Source organism: Megascapheus bottae, chromosome 5, assembly GCF_031878675.1.
Source record: "Megascapheus bottae isolate mThoBot1 chromosome 5, mThoBot2.hap1, whole genome shotgun sequence".
Lineage (NCBI taxonomy): Eukaryota > Metazoa > Chordata > Mammalia > Rodentia > Geomyidae > Megascapheus > Megascapheus bottae.
The window spans coordinates 64,142,520-64,163,089 of NC_143513.1; the positions used below are offsets into that span (position 1 = coordinate 64,142,520).

At 36.8% G+C, this 20,570-nt stretch overlaps 1 protein-coding gene across 1 annotated transcript in view; it reads right to left on the reverse strand.

Annotated features, from left to right (window-relative positions):
• Positions 1–5,099: 5,099 nt before the first annotated feature.
• Iqub (IQ motif and ubiquitin domain containing) overlaps positions 5,100–20,570 on the reverse strand; it is a 52,482-nt gene continuing 37,011 nt past the window's right edge. Inside the window, exons 11-15 of the mRNA XM_090332237.1 lie at positions 19,731–19,901; positions 18,545–18,721; positions 14,701–14,949; positions 9,953–10,138; positions 5,100–5,998 (exon numbers count right to left, since the gene is read on the reverse strand). Of these exons, the coding sequence (XP_090188363.1) occupies positions 5,816–5,998; positions 9,953–10,138; positions 14,701–14,949; positions 18,545–18,721; positions 19,731–19,901 (966 nt within the window). The 3' untranslated portion in view covers positions 5,100–5,815. The remainder of the gene's footprint in view (positions 5,999–9,952; positions 10,139–14,700; positions 14,950–18,544; positions 18,722–19,730; positions 19,902–20,570) is intronic.

Here is a 20,570-nt window from a genome sequence, read left to right on the forward strand (position 1 = left end):
AGGGTAGACATGTCCTATGCAAATGTACTGCACATGTCCACTACAGGGGAGACTACTGGTAGTCAAAGGGACTAGCTTTTGTGTGTCCGGTACTTTTCCTAGCCTTCCATAATGCTTTCTCCATGGGATCATTTACAAAGCAACTGGTGGAGGGAGCGCTTGTGACTGGGCTTAATACGGTGTTCTCTTCACCTTGGCTGAATTTGCTACCATTACAGTTGGGTGCCTAATGTACCAATAACACAGGTCCATAATAAACCACATTTCCTGGAGAAATAAGTAGGTTATATAGTGGCTGAGTGCATTGAATCTTTTCCATTATGAGGTAGGTAGTTATTCTATAAAAATACTTGATATATGTGTTGATTTTTTTTCTTCTTGGTTTGATGCATTTCTGTTCACACCATCACCCACCAATGTACAGAAACCCCAACTCATCATGGCATCACGACATTGCTTTCCACAAAGGAACTCATTTTACAGAAAAGTGCACCTGTGGCTCTCAGACACATATTTTCCTGATCTTGTAATGACTCTATCACCTAGAAGTCTGGCTTGATAAAATAAAATACTCTGCAAAAGGATCATTTATGGCACCATCTGGCTGACAACACCTTAGGGTTGGACTGTGGAGGACAGGTGTGGTGGATATCACTGGCTGACGTATGGTGGTGTCATCTTCACACTCAGTGTAGAGGTTGAGAAATGGTGAATACAACAGTCAAAGTTGATGCTGGTTGTTCTATCACCTGAAGATCAAGCTGACAGTAGCCTCGTTAACAACTGAGGTATATAAGCTGTCCAGTCAACAATTTGCAGCCCTTCAGAGTTGAACTCATTAGCTTAGAAGGTCATTGTGAGCAAGGGAGAAACTTCTTTAAGAACATATTAGTATTTACACTGAATCAGAATTGGGAGCTGACAGTTATTCTTTAGAGATCACAAATGGTTAATTATTTTCCTAAATGAACAGGTTCTAATTTGTATTTTTTCCACAGGCAGACAGCTATCCATAGCTAGTTGAAAAAAATTTGTCTTTAATAGATTACCTTATTCTCATAAAATTTTATAAGTCAGAGTTCCTGGGAAACCCAAGTGCTATTCCAGTTAGCACTCAATTAGATGTAATTCTCCATATTGCTTTACTAGATCCCAAGAGCTGCCTGTCAGGGAAATAGGTCATTTGCTAATAGGCATGATGGAATATCATTTTGAACTGTAAAACTGTAATCTACCACACTTTACAAAAGAGTAATATATAGATATATGTGTCTATATATAAAATCACAAGACTATTTCAAAGAGAGGCATGAAAAATGAATTTAGTCAAGGAAATAATATATTAGATGATTTTGATTTGGTGAGAATTCTGATATCCTTTTATCAATTTAAATGCAATTCACTGTTGATTTCTAAAACCATTTCTTATATATATATATATATATATATGCATGATACAAATAAAAAGAGAAGAATGTTTTCAATAAATGCCAATTTTAAAAATATACCTATACTCAGTTTTCAGTCTCAATGATTCAGAAGGAATTCTTTTCATAAATGTTATGCATTTATACAATCAGTGAAGGAAAACTCAGAGTCAACCACGAACCTTCCAAACATGAACAGTTTGTGATAATGACAGAGTCAACGCCTGCCGCTCAGAGCATCTTGTGGCCAGCTGTTGCAGGACGTTTGTGAAACACAAACTGAATTTGAATGTCTTCACTCCCACATACAATAACAACATATGCATGCTAAGAGTGAGTGCTCTCAGATTGTAGAGAGCTGACATTTTTATATCGTGTCAAAACAAATTAAGCACATATCAAAACTGAATTCAGTAATGTTTAATTGTTGGTATCTCAAGTGACTTGGGGTGAATATGAATATGAGATATGAATAGAACATAAAAGTTTTGCACCAGTTAGAAATCTGGACTTTCCCAACTACAAAAAATAATCTACTGGGCTTTGGTATTTCATGTACATTGAATTATGTACAACCACAAATCGTTTACATTTCTACTTAGAAGTACATCTCTCTGTTAATATGACTTCTCACATGTTTATGTTCTTTATTTCATCACTATCCTTCTGTTTATTACAGTTGTATGGAGTTTTCAAGATCCTCTGTGTTTCATAGGTTTGTTTACTCTTGTATTCAAAGCATATTTCATAAAATCATATCCCTCCTACATCTCTCCATTGTATAAAAACAAAGATAACCAGATAAACTTCCCAAAGCTCTTCTCTCCCTCCCACCCCCCTTCTCCCCTCGCTCTCTCGCTCTCTCACTCTCTCCCCCTGCCTGTCTCATCTTTCATAGTCATCTCCAAAATGACTGGTATATTACAGATCCTACAACACTTCCAGTGTACAGACTCATTTATCCCAGACCATACCTCCTCACCTGCGTTCTAATCCATGATACCTAACAGAAATGCACACTTAGTGAATACCAATTTACAAACATTACAATCAGTTCCCTCAATTAATCCTCAACCACATCTATCCTGAAAATACTGGAGAGAAGGAATTTCTCTACAGTGGTCATAAAGGTCTTCTGAACATTATCATTATTAGTATTCTTTGCCAGTATTGGGGTTTGAACTCAAGGCTTACCCTTTTTTGTGAACCCTAAGTCAAAGAAACACCCAACCTATGCCATCATCCTTATCATTTCAGTAATCATTACAGTTTGAATCTAAGATGCTCTCTGAAATCTCATGGGGAAAGGCTTGCTTGCCAAGTGATGGACATTCGGGATGATTGGCTCATGTGGACTATAACCTCATGAGTATGTCAGTCAATCCACTAGTGGATTGACAAGTTGATGGCATTATTGGAAGGTAGGAGAAACTAGGAAGTTATACTCCATGTCAGGGAGAGTAGGTCAGTGAAGATATACTTCACCACAGGCCCAGGTAACCACATACTAAGTAAAACCTAAGAAGCCATAAGCCTAAAGTTGTTATTTCACTAAGTTGTTTTTCTCAGCTATTTTGTCACCACAGTGGGAAGATGGCTAACGCAGAGACTAATTGCTTCAATCACTGTGCTTGTGCTTTCCTCTCCATCTGCACACCTCATACTGTGCCACTGCTGGAGATAGCTGGGGTAATGTGATGCTACCACATGCTGAATATTATAAAGTTGACAAGAATTTACTAAAAGAGTTGTTGACAGAATACAGGGCACTATGTATGATAATCAGTGAGAAAAACTAAAGCACTTCAAAAGCCTTATTTTTTTCTATAAAAACAGAAATGTTCACTCTTAAGCTATAGCTGAAGAGGTAAGGAATAATTCTCAGAATTCAAGGAGAGCTGTAATGCAGGAAAATGACTACTTAGGCAGAGCTATGATCTTAGGTGTAGGAATACGGCCACTGTCAATAGACCAAGAAACAGATGGAAGAACCTAGGAGCATAAATGTCCCACCCTTTATCTATCTTTCCTGCCTCTACTTTCTTATTCACTCTTCTCAGTTTTATTCTACAAGTCTTCCATTGCGTAGACTCCATAGTCTATGCTTCACTTGTGAGTCAATAGAGGAATTCTTATTATCCTTCAAATGATTTGATCTCTCCATTTGTCACTATCTTCTTAACCTTTCTTCCTCAGAAATCTCAAATTCCCCATACCTTTCAAAAAATCTGAATATTCACAGTTAAGTATAAACTTGCATGTGTCTTTGTCAAGTTGCTGCCACTTCACCAGTATCAGAATGGCCCGAGTCTCACCTGTAATTTTGTTGTTTACAGTTTACAGTGGTCCAAGTACGATGGCTCACACCTGTAATCCTAGCTACTCAGGAGGCTGAAATCTGAGAGATGCCATTCAAAGCCAGCCTGGGCACTAAAGTCTGTGAGACTCTTATCTCCAATTAACCACCAGAAAGCCAGAAGTGGCACTGTGGCTCAAGGGGTAGAGCAGTAGCCTTGAGCTGAAGAGCTTAAGGACAGCGCCCAAGCCCAGAGTTCAAGTCCCATGACCCACAAATAAAAAAAGTTTCCAGAATGTCTGGACTGTCTATAAGATTAAAGCACTAGACCTCATTCTTCCAGACACTTAATTCCTTAAGAATAATGAGCAAATGCTATGCTTTTGTTAAGTACAGAAAAATAGCAGACATTCTAGAAAATGCATTGCTAAAATGTTGATGTCAAATATTTCTACAGAATATTTGGACTGAAATGCCTGATTCTTAAATTTAAGAGAATGGTCTCATCAATCACTGATTAAAATTAGAAGAAAAAGTAATGTGTTTTTGCGATCATCGTATGTAAAGGAAATAGTGCTATTTGAATTGTAGATCTTCCTGCTTAGTTCTTTGGCGATCCAGGTACTTTCTATGTAGATCTCCAGAGCTCATCCATACTCTACCTGCTTCTGGCTTCCTGCAATGAAGCCCTATGAATTATGTCTTCTCCATCTGTTTTCCTTTCAGAGTTTGTTAACCCACTCCACAGAGCTGATGAAAGGAGATGTGTGGAATCAGATTTTTATTTCTTTAGTGCATAAGATTCCCTTGTGGTGGTTCTTCCCATGACAGATGGTGGTAGACCCTAGTTATTTCCTTTTCTATGGTTTCCCATTCTTCTCCCTGACCAAATTAATGTGATCTAGGGGTATATAAACCGTACCTATACTGGTCTTGGATTTCTGTACTATGCCTACATCTTCTAATAGGTTCATTTGTAAATAAATACATCTTAATGTTATTCTGAGCAGGCCATTGCTTTTCTTGGTTTTTTTTTTTTGGGGGGGGGGGCCTTGGTTTTCTGGTGTGTGTGTGCGTGTGTGTGCATGTTTACGTGGACTCAGGGCCTGGGCACTGTCCCTGAGCTTTTCCGCTCAAAGATTAATGCTCTACCATTTGAGTTACAGTGCCGCTTCTGGTCTTTGACAGTCAACTGGAGATAAAAGTCTTACAGATTTTCCAAACCAAGCTGGCTCTGAAACTCAATCCTCCAGCCTCAGCCACTGAGTAGCTAGAATTTCAGGCAGGCATGAGCCACTGGTGCCAACCCCCTTAGTTTTCTGTTAAGATGACTGATGTACTGTATTACATATCCCTCACAGATATGCAGCCAAGATTATTCCTTTAGTTTATTGGACAAAAAGCCATTGTTACAGTTGATTTCTTCAAGTTCATTCTTCTTATAGTTTCAACATTTCTCCACAGGAGGATTTTATTTTCCCCCTAACACAGTAGTTCCGGTTTTCCTTGTTTCCTAATGTGAATGTGGATTATTTATGGTTTCAGGTGTTTTTCTGGGATTTGAGAGGAATGGAAGGTAAAAGCTGACAATATAAGGCCAAGATTCAAATCTCAATATTAAGATGAAGACAGTCCTATCCTTTGTGTAAGGCTTTTCAAGAATTCTATACTTTCTCCCAATCATATGATAAGCACTCTCAGAATTATATTTTATTTTAAGCACATCACATTGAAGGTTATGTCTAGTTTCTTGGTTTCTGAGTTTTCACTATAAATCACCTTAAAAGTATTTTAAAATGTAATGGGAGGGGAAGGTGGAAAATGTATTGGGAAAATATATTAAAAATAATGTTTACTTTGTTTTAACCTATTAATTCCAGAAACACAAATGTAGTTTAAATTAACACTTATTAATAAGGAAGCATTTGTGTAGGAATATTCTCTTGTCATTAAACGTGTAATAACTATGAAAAACAAAAATAATGGTAAAGTCAATAAAAAGATTAAGTTCCATTTTCATAGTGTATGGCCTCTGTATAACTTTATCAAGAGTGGACAAACATTTGTCATAAAATAAATATTCCTGGATCTTCTAACTGTAAGTCTCCTTGGGTTCGATCGTTTTAGGTGTTGTGTCTACACGGTATTTACTTCTGACATCTTCTAATTCATCATGATTAACAATAAATGAAGCAAGCAGTGGAACCTGAGAAAAGTAGTTCTTAGCCAGGATATGTTTGTGTTTGATCTTGTGGAGAAAGAAATTTTCATACTCCTGCAAAAAGGAAAGAAAGAATATCAAAGTGTATTAAATGTCAGATTTTTTCTTTGCTTATCAGTTCATGCACTACAGCGTAAATCTGGAATATTGTCTTTCAGAGCTTTTTTGCTGTGAGGGTTCCTCCTAGGAGCTTTTTCAGAGGTTACCTCTGTGCTCTCTAAGTCTAAGCCACTGCTGAGTGGCAATCTAATACTCATCTTCTCAGACTCCTTCACTTCAACTTCGACTTGATGTATATCTGATACGATATTACCAATTTTCTTTCTATACTTTACTGTAAGTAAAGACAATATAATGAGTTACAAATGCATACACACCTTTGGGTATCTGTAAAAAGCTTGTAATAAAGCTTTTATTGGTTGTTGTCTTAATGTACAAGGGAGTTCAACTCAGCATGTCAGTTTATGAATACAATGCATCTTTATTAATGTGACCCCTTTCATATTCTCTCCCATCTCTCCCAACTCCATTAGTCCCATCAATTAAAAAAAATTTTCAAAGAAGGCTTCACATACCACAAGCATCTTTCGTCTTTACCCAACCCTGGGAACTAACCATAATGTAAAAGATAAAGCTACAATCTTTCCACAAAGAGCTGGAAAGTACAAGGATGAAAGGCAGAGGATAAAAATCACCACATAAAGACCTTAGAGGGCCTATATTCCCAAGAACATAGTGGAGACACCATACAAGGTCCAGGCTGCCCAATCGTGGAGCTTCTTATTACATAAGGAAATTAAACCCACATCATTACTATCTTTATAATTTGCGCCTTGTTAGTATAGCAGAGCTCGAATGCAGCTGAAATAATGAGGAATTAATTTACTCCATTTTGATTTCCCTCCAACTCCTTTGCATAGTAGTCACAAACAACATCCAGAAGTAAATTTTGACTGAATCAATACCGTCTACTCTCTTTATTATTCTTAGTGAGATTTCTTGTCTATCAAATCACAAATACTACCTGATTTCTTCCTAAATTTATTTTCTGAAAAACATTTGTCTACTAAAGACTTTCTCACAAAGACATTCTAGAAAGAAAGATCTAAGGATAGCTGGACATCGTGGCGCATGCCTGTAATCCTAGTTACTCAGGAGGCTGACATCTGAGGATCACAGTTCAAAGTCAGCCCTGGCACTAAAGCCCGTGAGATTCTTATCTCCAATTAACCACTAGAAAACTGGAACTAGTGCTGTGGCTCAAGGGGTAGGGCTATAGCCTTGAGCTGAAGAGCTCAGGGGCAGCACCCAGGCCCTGAGTCCAGGCCCCACAACCACAAAAAAGAAAGAAAGAAAAAAAAGAAAAATCTAAAGCTTAAAAACCAACAGTGGGGGCTGGGAGTTTGGCCTAGTGGTAGAGTGCTTGCCTAGCATGCACTAAAACCTGGGTTCAATTCCTCGGTACCACATACATAGAAAAAAAGCTGGAAATGGTGCTGAGGCTCAGGTGGTAGAGTTTTAGCCTTGAGAAAGTCCAAGGACAGTGCTCAGGCCCTGAGCTCAAGCCCAGGACTGGCAAAAAAAAAATTATAAAAAAAAAAGTCTAAAAACCAACAGTGGGTTTTATGTCTTACACAAGTAATTGTTTTAATGATTTCTCTTTTTAGACAAATGTAACATACTCAAATAGTTTGCACTAATCTTTTTTTTCCCTATTTCTTAGTCCATATTTTATTCAAGGAAAAATAATATTTCTGTCATACTATATTCATCTATACATGCATAGAACTTTATAATGTTTACTTGGAAAAACTCATAAAGCCAATAACTACTAAAGATGAGTCAAACATTCTATGAAATACATGAAATAACTGTAATAAATCTTAAAACAATAATAAAATGTAGAAAGATATCCACTATTGTTAAATAAGCAAACCAACTGCAGATAATTTTATATAAAATTCTATATAAAATAAATGCTACACATGCACACATATATAATATATTATATATAGAGAGAGATGTCGATGATGTAGATGATAGATGATAAGTGAAAAATAGATAGATATGAATGAGAGGTAAGATAGAAATTCCCAAAAGGATTTCAATAACTTTCACAAAATAAAATTAGTTATTCCCAACATGTGGACATTAGGGATAAACATCAAAAAAAAAACCTACGTTCTATTTCAAAATTTTATTCCATTCATATTTTATAGCAAAATATACTGTCTTTATTTCAGTTAAAAACAAAATTTAAGTGCTTTTATATTCACAGTTACTACCTAGGCTGCTTCATGCCAAATAATAACTTAGAAAACTTGAAATAGCTTTCTTTTTGATTGGCAAAACTTTTCTATTATGAGACATCATTATTTCTTTTCTGTACATTTGTTCCTATTTTAGCCAATATGAGCACAATCTGTTTCACTTGGAGTTCAAGGAGGCATTTTTCCCTATATCTTATAAGTTCACAAGGAGTCAACAATTGCTATAAAGTGGAGGGCACTGGACAACAATAAAAGTGAACTATATAACTTGTGGGAAGAGATGAGAGAGTGTGAAGGGGAGGGAATGAGGGAACAGATGACACTGTATGAAAGATTTACTCATTACCTGATTCACGTAATTGTGATCCCTCTGTATATCACCTCTATACTAACATTAAATATTTTTAAAGTTACTTTAAATTTCAAATATCTTTAATATACTGAGAAAGTAAATATCTCTAGGCATTAAGCAAATTCATTTTAACTTTCTGCAAAATAGAAGCTATTCTTTAACTAGACTGAATATTAATACTTAAATGATTACACAAACTGAAAAATCATAAAAAAAATTCAGCTTATTTCATTGAGATCTTTTGCTCCATTTCTGTAAATTAAAACCAATTGACATCCTAAAATTAGAAATGTATGTGAATAGAACATTTAATTTGAAAATGCAGTAAATTGATTAAATATACAAAGGGAGTTGTGTGGATTAATTGAAGAGGCTCTGAAATGTCAGCTTTGGGAATGAACTCAGTTTCATTATGGGGCCTAGATGAAATGATATTGCTGGGATTGGCTATGCTTCCTGTAATTACGTAATTACAAGTCAGCTTAGTTTACTAAACATAACATTTATCATAGATTCAATTTCTTCCACTCCTTTCTGTTAATTCCCAGAGCAGAATTTTTCCTAGGCTAGCTCCTTAAAACTCTGAACAAAGAAAAAAAGGTAAAAATGTAATTAGTTTATGTCCTTTACCCCATTTTCCCACCATTCTCTCAAGAAAAACTGGCAGGGAATAATACCATTCAAACTGACTGCCCCATTTCATATTTATATATATATATATTACATATATATTTTTAGTTGACATCTTGCATAAAATGAAAGGTGATTTAGTCAACAGAAGATCCTGTGCTTGCTTCATGTAAATGGAGCTCTGTTAGGAACTCTTCTAGGGCCTCTCATTTTTGTTCATTAACATGGTTTACAGAGTACATTTTGTAAATTGCTAGAATTACAGATTATTTAGTTTTGCAATGATTTCTTCTAGTTCTAGTTAATTGGACACTATATCTATATGATGACAGTATGCTTTCAGGCAAACTTCCTAATGAGTCATCAGCACAGAGGTACTCTGGGTTCTTTAATACCTATGATGGCAATATATTCATGTATTTATTCAACAAATCCATACTAAACTCCTAACTTGGGAGCAACATTAGTATGAAATCCTTGCCTTCATAGACCTTACTGGGGAATTAATGTACTTCAAATTACTAGAAGGAATGGTATGATGTGGGAGTATTTACACATTCAGATCTCTTATTTCTCTGCTCCCCCCTCATTCTAATCTCTACAATATATACCATTCCCACGTGTTGTTAGTATGAATCCACACATCCTATTTGTAATCTCACAAAAATACTTAAATTATTTGTGGAATGTGTCCATCAGGTGTCCTCCAATTCCAATGACAAAAGTAACCTCCCAAATACAAGTCCAATGACTCACCTTTTCGATGTTCTTTACCTTGAGATGAGCTTCACCTTCCTCTTTGGTGAGGAGAATGCAGTTCCAGGGGGCCCACTCTATGGACGTATCCCATCTGACCATGACCAAGTCATCAATGTCCTTGCACGCACTGAGGATCGACTGGGATGCCCAGATGTTCTCTATCAGGTACCGGATATCACTGAGCTGTATGTCAATATGAGTTCCACAAATAAATTTTTGTTTTCTTCTAAATTCACACTGTAATGATTATACTGCTTGAGCAAACAAACCACATGGTTTACATTTTAAAGGTGCACATAATTTGCTAGACTTTAGTAGCACATAGTCCTTTTTTATCACACCTATGTTCATTCTGCCTAATCTATATAATTATTCTCAAGTCATGAATCCATCTTTAACCTCAAATAAATTATATGTTGAATGCTACTTGTATAACTACATAGCTTTGACACTACCTTATCATTTATTCTCTTAATACAGTACATGGTATTAAGAACTTTTGAAAAATTCCTTATTCACTATCACAGGAAAATCCTTTACCAGGGGTTTGACTGCCACACTGCAATAGACAGCTGAGAGAGATTTATTTTAAAAAATGAGGCCGACGCCATCGCCGCCGCCATGGACCCTGAGAACCGCGGCTTCCACTGCAGGCTCAGCCCCGCGGCCGCCCTGATCGAGGAAGAGGAGGCTCTCGATGGACCTGAATCCTCTGAGTCTTTAGCAGCCGACCTTCAGCGGTTGACCTTGAACTCGGTATCACCCCCCCTGATCCTGGGGTGAAGCTCCGGCCCTGGGGCCCAGCCTAAGGTGAGAGCGGCCCGCTGGGCCCAAGGTTGGTCTCCACCTAGTGATCCTGGAGCAGAAGAGAAAGCTGGCACACTTGAGATCCGTCCTCAGGAATAGATACTCGCAGATACAAGGGCTGCTGGAGGACCCCACAGAAGCACTTCCGGAATCCGCAGACAAGGCATCCCCTCAGATGGCCCCTGGAAATATATCTGCCTACGGATCAGAGGTGCACCGACTCCACCGTCCTCTCACGGAGTTTTGTCCTCAACAGCCAGCTGCAGAATTCAGGCCTGGCCAGGCCGGACAGGCTGGCCCCGAGCCAGAATGTCACCCTGAGGCAAACTGGCCTACTGGAAACCTTCCCCCCATCTCGGAAGGGCCCTGCCGCCACTGCAACTACCGTCAGGCTAACAATGAAGACCCTTCTGATGACCCCAGCTCGGGGGTGACAAGGGCCCCCAAGACAGCTACCTCCTGCTCTGAGGAGCCCCCCCCCCCCCAGCCGTCCAGCATTCTGTTTTGATAAGCTAAGAACTTTGAGACTCTTGGATACTGCCATTCCCTTTCCTAGTGTTTGGGGTGTGGGGTTGGGGAGCTATTTTTCTTGCGTTTTATAAACATTTTTATGGTTATAAAGATAAAAGAGGGGGCAGGAGTTTGGCCTAGTGGTAGAGTGCTCACGTAGCATGCATGAAGACCCGGGTTCAAATCCTCAGTACTACATACTTAGAAAAAGCCAGAAGTGGTGCTGAGGCTCAAGTGGTAGAGTTCTAGCCTTGAGAAAACCCAAGGACAGTGCTCAAGCCCTGAGTTCAAATCCCAGGACTGACAAAATGAGTACCTTTCTTTTTGGACAAGGTTAGCCCCTTCCGGAGCTTACAAGTTTGTTTGTTTGTTTTTGTTTTCTCCCTGAGGCAGATCCTTTCTTACCTCAAGACAAGGCCACTTGGCATTGGGCATTTAAAGGCACAACAACCCTAACTTTGATTGGGAGAGGTGGCTGACTTATTTTCTGATTTTTAAGGGTTCGAGCTGTAATAAATGGAGATTTTTGATATGTTTGTGTGCTTTTTCAGTAGCAAATAAATGCATACCAAAAAAAGATATGATTTATTTGATTCTAATAAAAGGATTTGTTGTTGTAATGGGGAGAAAAAGGAAAGATGGGTAGGTTAAATAACTAAAACTTTTTAATGAATTTATATTGTAATTGCTGCAACACTTAGAATGAACTTTTATCCTGAGATCCACATATATAAATTTAGAGTTGTTAGGTACAAGCTTCACAAAAGCATAATTACTGATAAAAGAAGCATTATTTCAAAAATTTTATGTAGAAAAACAGGGAAAATATGTTCCATACATTTTAATTGTATTCAAAATGGTGCCTTGTTCAATTATGTAAGAGTTTTTTATGTTGTCTCCATTGTACTGCTCACTTCAAAACTGTATCAAACTGCAAAACTCTACAAACTATATTTCTGTTCATGTGTCACTTTTGCACATGGTATATACGGTTGGCCATTTCTAGCAATTGCCTACCTTTAAGTAGTGTTTGACCTTGTTGCAGTGGTAAATACTGTTGTCTATTGTATTAAGTGGCATCTGTAGGAATTACAGAATAACCAGGGAAATATTCAAGTCCCTTTTAAGAAAAATATTTACTTTCAATATATCTTAGCTTTTGTATTTTCACTTTACATGCCAACATGTTCAAATTCAGTATGTTCTGAGTGTCAGTGCTTATTGCCCATCACACCTGGCTCAGCATGATTTTTTGGATTTATAATTTTATTTAGATTGTAGGACAGATATATTGGCACATACTTGTAATCTTAGCCTTGGGAGGAAAAGGCAAGAAGACCATGAGTTCAAGGCTATCCGAGGCTACAAAATAAGACTCTATCCCCCCCCCAAAAGTCTTTATTTAAAATATGTTCTACCTGGGAATGGTGTCTCACACCTGTAATCCTAGCTACTCAGGTGGCTGAGAACTAAGGATCAAGGTTCAAAGCCAGCCCAGGCACAAAAGGACCTGCGACTCTTCTCTCCAATTAGCCTCTAGAAAATGGGAAGTGAGGCTTGGCTCAAGGGTAGAGTGGTAGCCTTGAGCTGAAGAGCTCAGGGACAGTGCCCAGGCCAAGTTCAAGCCCCATGACCCCTTCCCACACAAAAAAAAGGTCTAAAACCAATCACCTAAGTTATTTAGTGTCTTTTCTTTCAGAAGTATCTTTCTTATATCTTCCATCAACAATATCCTTCATTCTATTGATAACATGATGTTCATCCTTTTTAACATGATTCACAGTCCTTTCTGTCTTTGTGAACACCATACCAGGAAAATCCACTGCATGACAATCACATTCAAGATGTCATCTAATTCCAGGTAGTCCTATATCCTGCCACCAGAATTGGTGGCTCTTTCAGCTCCCCACCAGCCCCTAACAATGCATGAAAAATAATTCCACATTCCCACTGTCCTAGAAAAGCTTGGGTAATCATGTTTATTAGTGTCCTCTATTCATTGCACATATCATTTTTCTCTCCCTTGAAGGAAAACAGAATAATACTGGGAGTTTATGCTATAGAAAAGACAATAAATGGCTAGCAACTGACGACTTTTCACACACATTTCAAGCAGTTACCAAACCACTCTTTTCTCTTGGAAAAATAACAAACAACTTTTTTTCCAGTCCTGGGGCTTGAACTCAGGGTCTGGGTATTGTCCTTGGACAATGGGCTAGGGCCCTACCACTTGAGCCACAGTGCCACTTCCAGCTATTTCTGTGTATGTGGCACTGAGGGATTAAACCCAGGGCTTTGTGCATGCTAGGTGAGTACTCTACCACTAGGCCAAACTCCCAGCCTCAAACTTACATATTTTTTTAAACTGTGGAGAGATCTCATTAGTTCAGGAAAGGAAATAAAAGAAGAGTTGAAATATCTATTAGTATTTAGTGTCACCTAGAATACACTTCAAAAGGAACTGCAAAGATGATTGTGAAAGATACATTAGAATGAGTATCTCATCACCTCTTTATAAGAGTCAAGAGAAAAAAAAAGAAGGCATCAAAATGCTCTGGATAGGACAGAAAATAACCCCAGAGGCTCTGTATACAAGGCTTGGCTGCCAGTCAATGGGGCTTTGGAGAAGTAACTGGATGATAGGAGCTCTGATTTCATGGATGAATTAATCCATTCATAATTTTATGGTACTGAAGGTGGTGGAAAATGGGAAGCAGGGCCTAGATGCAGGCCAATTTGAATACTCTACTTTGGCTCTCTCCATCCCTCACCCCACCCCTTTTCTCTCCCTCCTCTGTGTCCTTCCTGGCTAAAGCAACTCCATTTACATGAAATGAACAGAAACTATGAGCCAAAGTAAAACTTTCCTCCCTTGTTTTTCCAGATATAGGAATCCTGGTCAAACATAGAAAACTTCTCTGTTTCCAATCATTAAGTATCATTAAATCTATGCCTGTCTCAGATTCACCTAAAACCAGTTAGAACCAGGACTCAAATTTCCTCAAAACCCCGTGACTCTTTGCTCTGTGGCTACCAAATTAACTCTTCCTCAGTCTTTTGAGTAGAAGCCACATCTTCAAGGAAGCCTTTTTCTGTCCTGCAAATTGCCTTACTTGCCCCTTTACACACTGCATGGTTCCCAGTATTTTTCCTCATAACACTCTGATTTGTTCTTGCAGAAGCTTACATTCCTTTTATTGTCTTGTCTTCTTCTGTAGTGTGTAAGATCTGATGTAATTACCAGTGTGTCTGCAGAGCACAATGCAGTACATAAATCCACATACACCTCCTCAGGAATGAAATCCCTGTGCTCATTAGGCAATCAAAGGAGGTGCTTTCCAAATCAGAATGTGTTCAGCAGCATTGTAAGTCATCTGTCCCTGCAGCCCCTTAGAAGACAGATAAACTTCTGCCATGACTGACCTCACCTGCATCAGGAAAGCAATTTGAGAGTCATCTTCATAATTGACTTCTGAATCATAGAGCCTTTGAAGTATACACTTGTACTTCAAAAACGATTCCCGTTTTTGAGTCTCATTCTCAAGGCTGACACATTGACGACAACGGTAGATTCTTTGGGAGGTACAGGATATGGAAAATTCTGTACAAGGCAAATATAACTGGCAGCTATAGCAAAAGTAAATCTTATCGTAAAACTTGAGCGGATCTTGAGGGACCTAAAACATTAAAAAAAACAGGAAAATTATATTAGAATACTTTAGAACTTGTTAACTGAAAAATTCCTAGTTTTTCCTTTAAATTTCAAACTACTCAATTTATTCTGCCAAAATAATAAAAATCTATTTTATGATTCATCAACTCCTATATGTATGTAGTAAATAAGTTAGCATATAATCGAAGTACTTTATATGCACTAAGAAAATGGGATAGTATATTAAAATTTTATTTAAAAACTGAGAGGAGGATTAGAAGGGGCTGAAGTATGTACATGCATACGTGAAATATCACAATAAAGCCCCTTTTTTATAATGGATATATACTAATAAAAATAAAAAGAGGCAAACTCAGTTTGTTTTTTGTTGGTTTTTTGTTGTTGTTGTTGTTTTGGGTCATGGGACTTGAACTCTAGGCCTGGGCACTGTTCCTGAGCTCTTCAGTTCAATGCTACTACCCTACCCCTTGAGCCAAAGCACCAATTCCCATTTCCTGGTGGTTAAATGGAGAAGAGGCTCACAGACTTTAGTGCCTGAGCTGGCTTTGAACTGTGATCCTCAGTTCTTAGCTTCCTGAGTAGCTAGGATTACAGGCAGGAGTCACTGCGCCTGGCTTCAGTTCTTACATTTATAAAATTGTTTAGATTTCTGGGTTTATATTAATCATTTCCTCAGCCAGTTCTGAATATAAATAAAAGCCCAATAAACTCACTACTTTCTCACCCTGTGTCATGCAGACGTTAGCTGTGTAGAACCCTAAGGATTGAAAAGAGCTTTGCTCTCTCTTCAACTAAGAAATATTTTCAAACCACATTTCTAATCAAAAACTTATATGCAGAACATATTAAAAATTCTCAAAATATAGTAATGGGAAACAATCTAAGCAAGTAAAGGAGCATGTGGCCAAAGATATGTCAAGAAACATCACCAAAAAAGACATATATATATGGTATAAAATATGAGGCTCAATACTTTTAGTTATTAAGTAAATATACATGAAAATATTATAGGATACTACTACCTACCTTTTTAAATTAAAACTTGACAATACCAAGTATTGACAAAAGTGAAAGCAACTGGAACTCCTTTACATACTGTAATCTGGTATAACTATTTATATACAAAGTTTAGAAGTCTCTTCTAGGGGTAACTATACATTTACCATGTGACTCTATAATGAAATTCCTAGGTATTTATGCCTAATTAATCAATTAACCCCAAACCCATAATCAAGTGTTTATCATAACCATATTTTTTCAGGTATTTGAGGATTTATTTACATTTAAGTTATATTCAGGACCCTATTAGGTGATAAATCTTATGTTTCTCCTAGTCTTTCTATAATAGAAAACTTGCTAGTCTTGCTTAATTTTGTTAGTCTTTTGTTAGAATTGCTAATGCTCTTCATCACAACCTTATTCATAAATCCCAAGACTCCAAAATAATTCAAACATGCCATGACTTACATTTACAGGGTAAAAATAAAGTTGTCTATGTCTATGCAATGAGAAGATTGCTCCACTCTAATAAACTACTAAAACACTCAAAGCTAGGGCGAATCCCAAACTCAGTGTGCTAATTGAAAAATCTAATCTCAAAAGAATCTAATTCTTAGATGTTAGGATTCTGTTTATGTGAGATTCTAAAATAGACAAAACTACAGAAACAAAACAAAAAATGTGTTTGCTACAAATCAGGGGAAGTGAAATTGTAGAGGAATTTTAGGGTCTTAGAAGACTATTGCTTTTATATTTAATTTTGACTGTGTTGCTAAATTATTTGGCTAAAAATTGTCAAAATTCATCAAAAGGAGTGAAATTTACTAAAAGTAAATTCCAAAAGTGAACAAAGTGATAGAATTATTAGTCACTTTTGGCCACTATAGCACAATGCCTAGAAAGCCCGTGTAAGGGAGGAAAGATTTAACTTGGCCTGTGGTTAGAGAAGATTCTGTCCTGGTGGCTTGACAACATTGCTCTAGGTCTGAGATGATACAGAAAATCACTGTGGACAGTGCATGGTGGAACAAAGCTGTTCACCTTCTGGGAGCCAGGAAGGAGAGCCAGACAGAGAGGGAGTCAGCGCAAAACTTATTCTTCAAAGACACACAATAGTGATCTGCTTCTTCCAACAAGGCCCCACCTTCTGACAACTGGTTCAGCTTTAAACTTATCAAGGGATTTAAACCATTGAAAGTCAACATCCTCTGCCTCTCACTAGCACCACCAGCTGGGGATGAAGTCTTCAATGGCATGAGCCTTTGGAGGACAGACTCAAAGTATAATTGTGACCTTATATGAAGATGGAGAATATGTAATTCCCTTATATTGCTGCAAGTAAGGATGAACTGAATAAGTCTATGAGAATGACTAGAAATTAGCCTGGACAGATAAAATACTAATTGAAACAATGGAAGAAGCAACTTTTCTTTTGGATTTTTGTTACACTTTAATATGCTTCTGACAATATACTTAAATTTTTTTAATTAATCTGGTGAATATAATGTAACCTTTCTATTAATCACAAAATTATTTTAAAAAAAGGAATAATATAAAAATTAGGCCATTCTTCTTCGTCTAAAGGCTTGTAAAAATATTGAGGTTTTGTGTTGTCAAATATCTGACAATGCTCAGTGTTCTTTTTAAATTAAAACTCTAAAAATGATTATTAAAACAAAACACAATTTATAATTATTTAGCAATATCCCTCCAAGTGAAAAGAAAACATGTTCTAAATAATTTTGCACAATAAGAAAGCAATAAAGCAGTCACCTTGGTTTTAGTGAGCAAAACTCCTTGAAGTCTAAATATGTTAGAGTTAGAAAAGATACTTTGATTCAAACACAAGTCAGATTTAGAAGTCTTTCAGATGACTGTGGTAAGTAATACAGGGAAAACATATGGAAGGTAAAAATCTCATAAATAGAAAGCTCTGTCTTCTTCATTATTCATGAAAGAGTGAACATGAAATTAAATCCATTTAAATGAATGGGCTGGGCATCAATGTCTATTGCTGATAATTCTAGTTACTCAGTAGGCTGAGATATGAGGAGCATGGTCCAAAACCAATCTGAGTAGAAAGATTCTTGTCTCCTGTTAACTACTAAAAAGTTGAATTGCAATTGTGGTACAAATGGTACCAGCCTTGAGCTGGAGCAAAAAGCTAAGGGACAAGTGTAGGCCCTGAGTTCAAGACCCAGAACTAAGCACACACACACACACACACACACACACACACACACACACACACACACAGTGGAAGTTGGATGAAACTGAGGATAGCATTCAGGGTGGAAAAAAGACTATGTATAATATGTGGAGAGGTGAGAGATCAAACTGCACCCAATATAATGTGATATGCAATTGGAATGTTCTGTGCTTTGGAATGATTTCAAGGTTGATAAAAGACATGAAAGAGGTTAATAAGTAAGCTCAGTTTATAAACACAGTGATCATTCAAAGGATATTTCACCACTAAAATGGCCTTCCATATAGATTCCAGGTAATGTGTAAAAGCAAAATTGAAAGCTTCCAGTTTAACATATTGCGCCATAGATTCTATAAAGGAAACACAGGAGAAAAAAAAAACAGTTGAGTACCTTAAGATATCTTGCAACTTCAGGATTAAACAGAGGTGTTTTAATATAATGAAAAAAGAGTGTTGCAATTCTTTTTCTGAGTCCTTCAAGGTTTTGAGATTTGACTCCTCTCATCATAAGGTCAACTTCTCTGTCAATTAATTCTAGGATTTCCTGGGTCAGCTTGCATTCATGTTCCTAAACAAAACATAAAACTATTTAACATAAAATTTAAATAATCACTGCTTGCAAAATTAGCATCCAAGCAAACAAGCAAGTACAATGCTGATAAAAGTACAAATCATTTGGAAACTTTAGCCATCTCTAAGAGTAGAATTGACTTATATATATATATCCTATAACCTAGTAATTTCCATACTTGTGCTTTAGAAAAATGTACCTGTAGAATCATTTTTCAAAGAGACCAAAAATGAGAAATGATTATTGGATTATATAAATAAATTACAGTTTCATCCTCAATGACACATCATCTAATTTATGGAAATGAAGGAACTAATTTTAAGCAAAATAAGCACAAAACAACACATGCACTATAATTTCACTAAATAAAATTCCAAAGAGCAATAAGCCATGTTATTTATGGATGTATGAATTTACACAAAGGTGGTAAAACCAGGAAGACAACTCCAGACAAGGACTACTGTGGTGGAAGGCAGGTTATGGTTGCTCCCAGGAAGTGAGAGGAGAAGTCCTAGGGCTTGAACTCAAGAGCCTGGGTACTGTCCCTGAGCTTTTTTTTTTTGCTCAAGGCTAGCCACAGCGCCATTTCTAGCTTTTACTGTTGATGTGGTACTGAGAAAGAGAACCCAGGACTTCACACATGCTAGGCAAACACTCTACCATTAAGCCACATTCCCAGCCAGATTTTATTTTCATATTTTCATGATATCTCAATCATTAGCTGCAGTTGTCTAGATTCTCATATGTTCTCAGCTTCTATGTTGGTCCTTATCATCCAAACAAAATCATTTATTTATTGAGGGACCCAACTTTGTGAGACATTGATGTTATAATTAGATATTGACATAGACATAGAGATGATAAAGATATATGCCTGCCTTGAAATTCATTTACTCAACTCAAAGACATATAATCAGCTTGCAAAAACACTTTGGTTGTTTTGGTATTCACATCATCTTTTTTGTAAATAGTGAATCTTCCCAAATCTAAGAAAAAGCCATCATACCTTCACAGTATGTTTAAGCGTCAACAGTAAATCCAACCTTTCATCATGAGAGACATTTTTCATTATGATACATTTATAAATGTTTTGGAGTTCTCTAGCTCTGATAGTGAACTGTGTATCCATCTCAATTACTTTACCATCAGCTCTTCTCCATATCCTTGGAGATGAACACTGCAAATAATATTGTTTACAATTAGTTAATGAAATGCTATAACAATTTTGCTCTTTCTTCTGCTTAATATCATCTATAACTAAAAGTATCACTAACTACTAAAACATAAGAAAATTGGATAACTTTTAGATGAAGCAAAATACCATTTTAGTAAAAGAAAAAAGTATGAAGAGGAAGTGGTGCTGTGGCTCAATGTGGTAGAAGCTGAAGAGCTCAGGGACAGTGCCTAGGCCCAGAGTTCAAGCCCCACAAGTGACAAAAAAAAAGAAAAAATTATGAAGAACTTTTCACTATAATATTCTCTATATACATTTCAAATTAGCTAACTTATATTGAGAACTACAAAACTGCCTCTTTTAAATTATTTCATACATTTTCAAAACAATAGCTTCATAATCGAGTTAAAGCCAAAATAAACATTGCTGAGAACTAAACACCTTCTTGAGAAATGGTCTTAGTTCTAGATTTAATATAGTAATTGAGAAGCTATGAATAATGTATATTTGTCTACATAAATTCATACATTTATACTATTTTATCAATAAGTATATATCTGTACTTACATTTTAGGTACCAATGTTTAAAATCAGGGCCTCCACCATTTGCTCAGCTGACTTGTTCAGTGGACACTCTACTACTACAGAGTCACCCTATTAGCCCAACTTTTT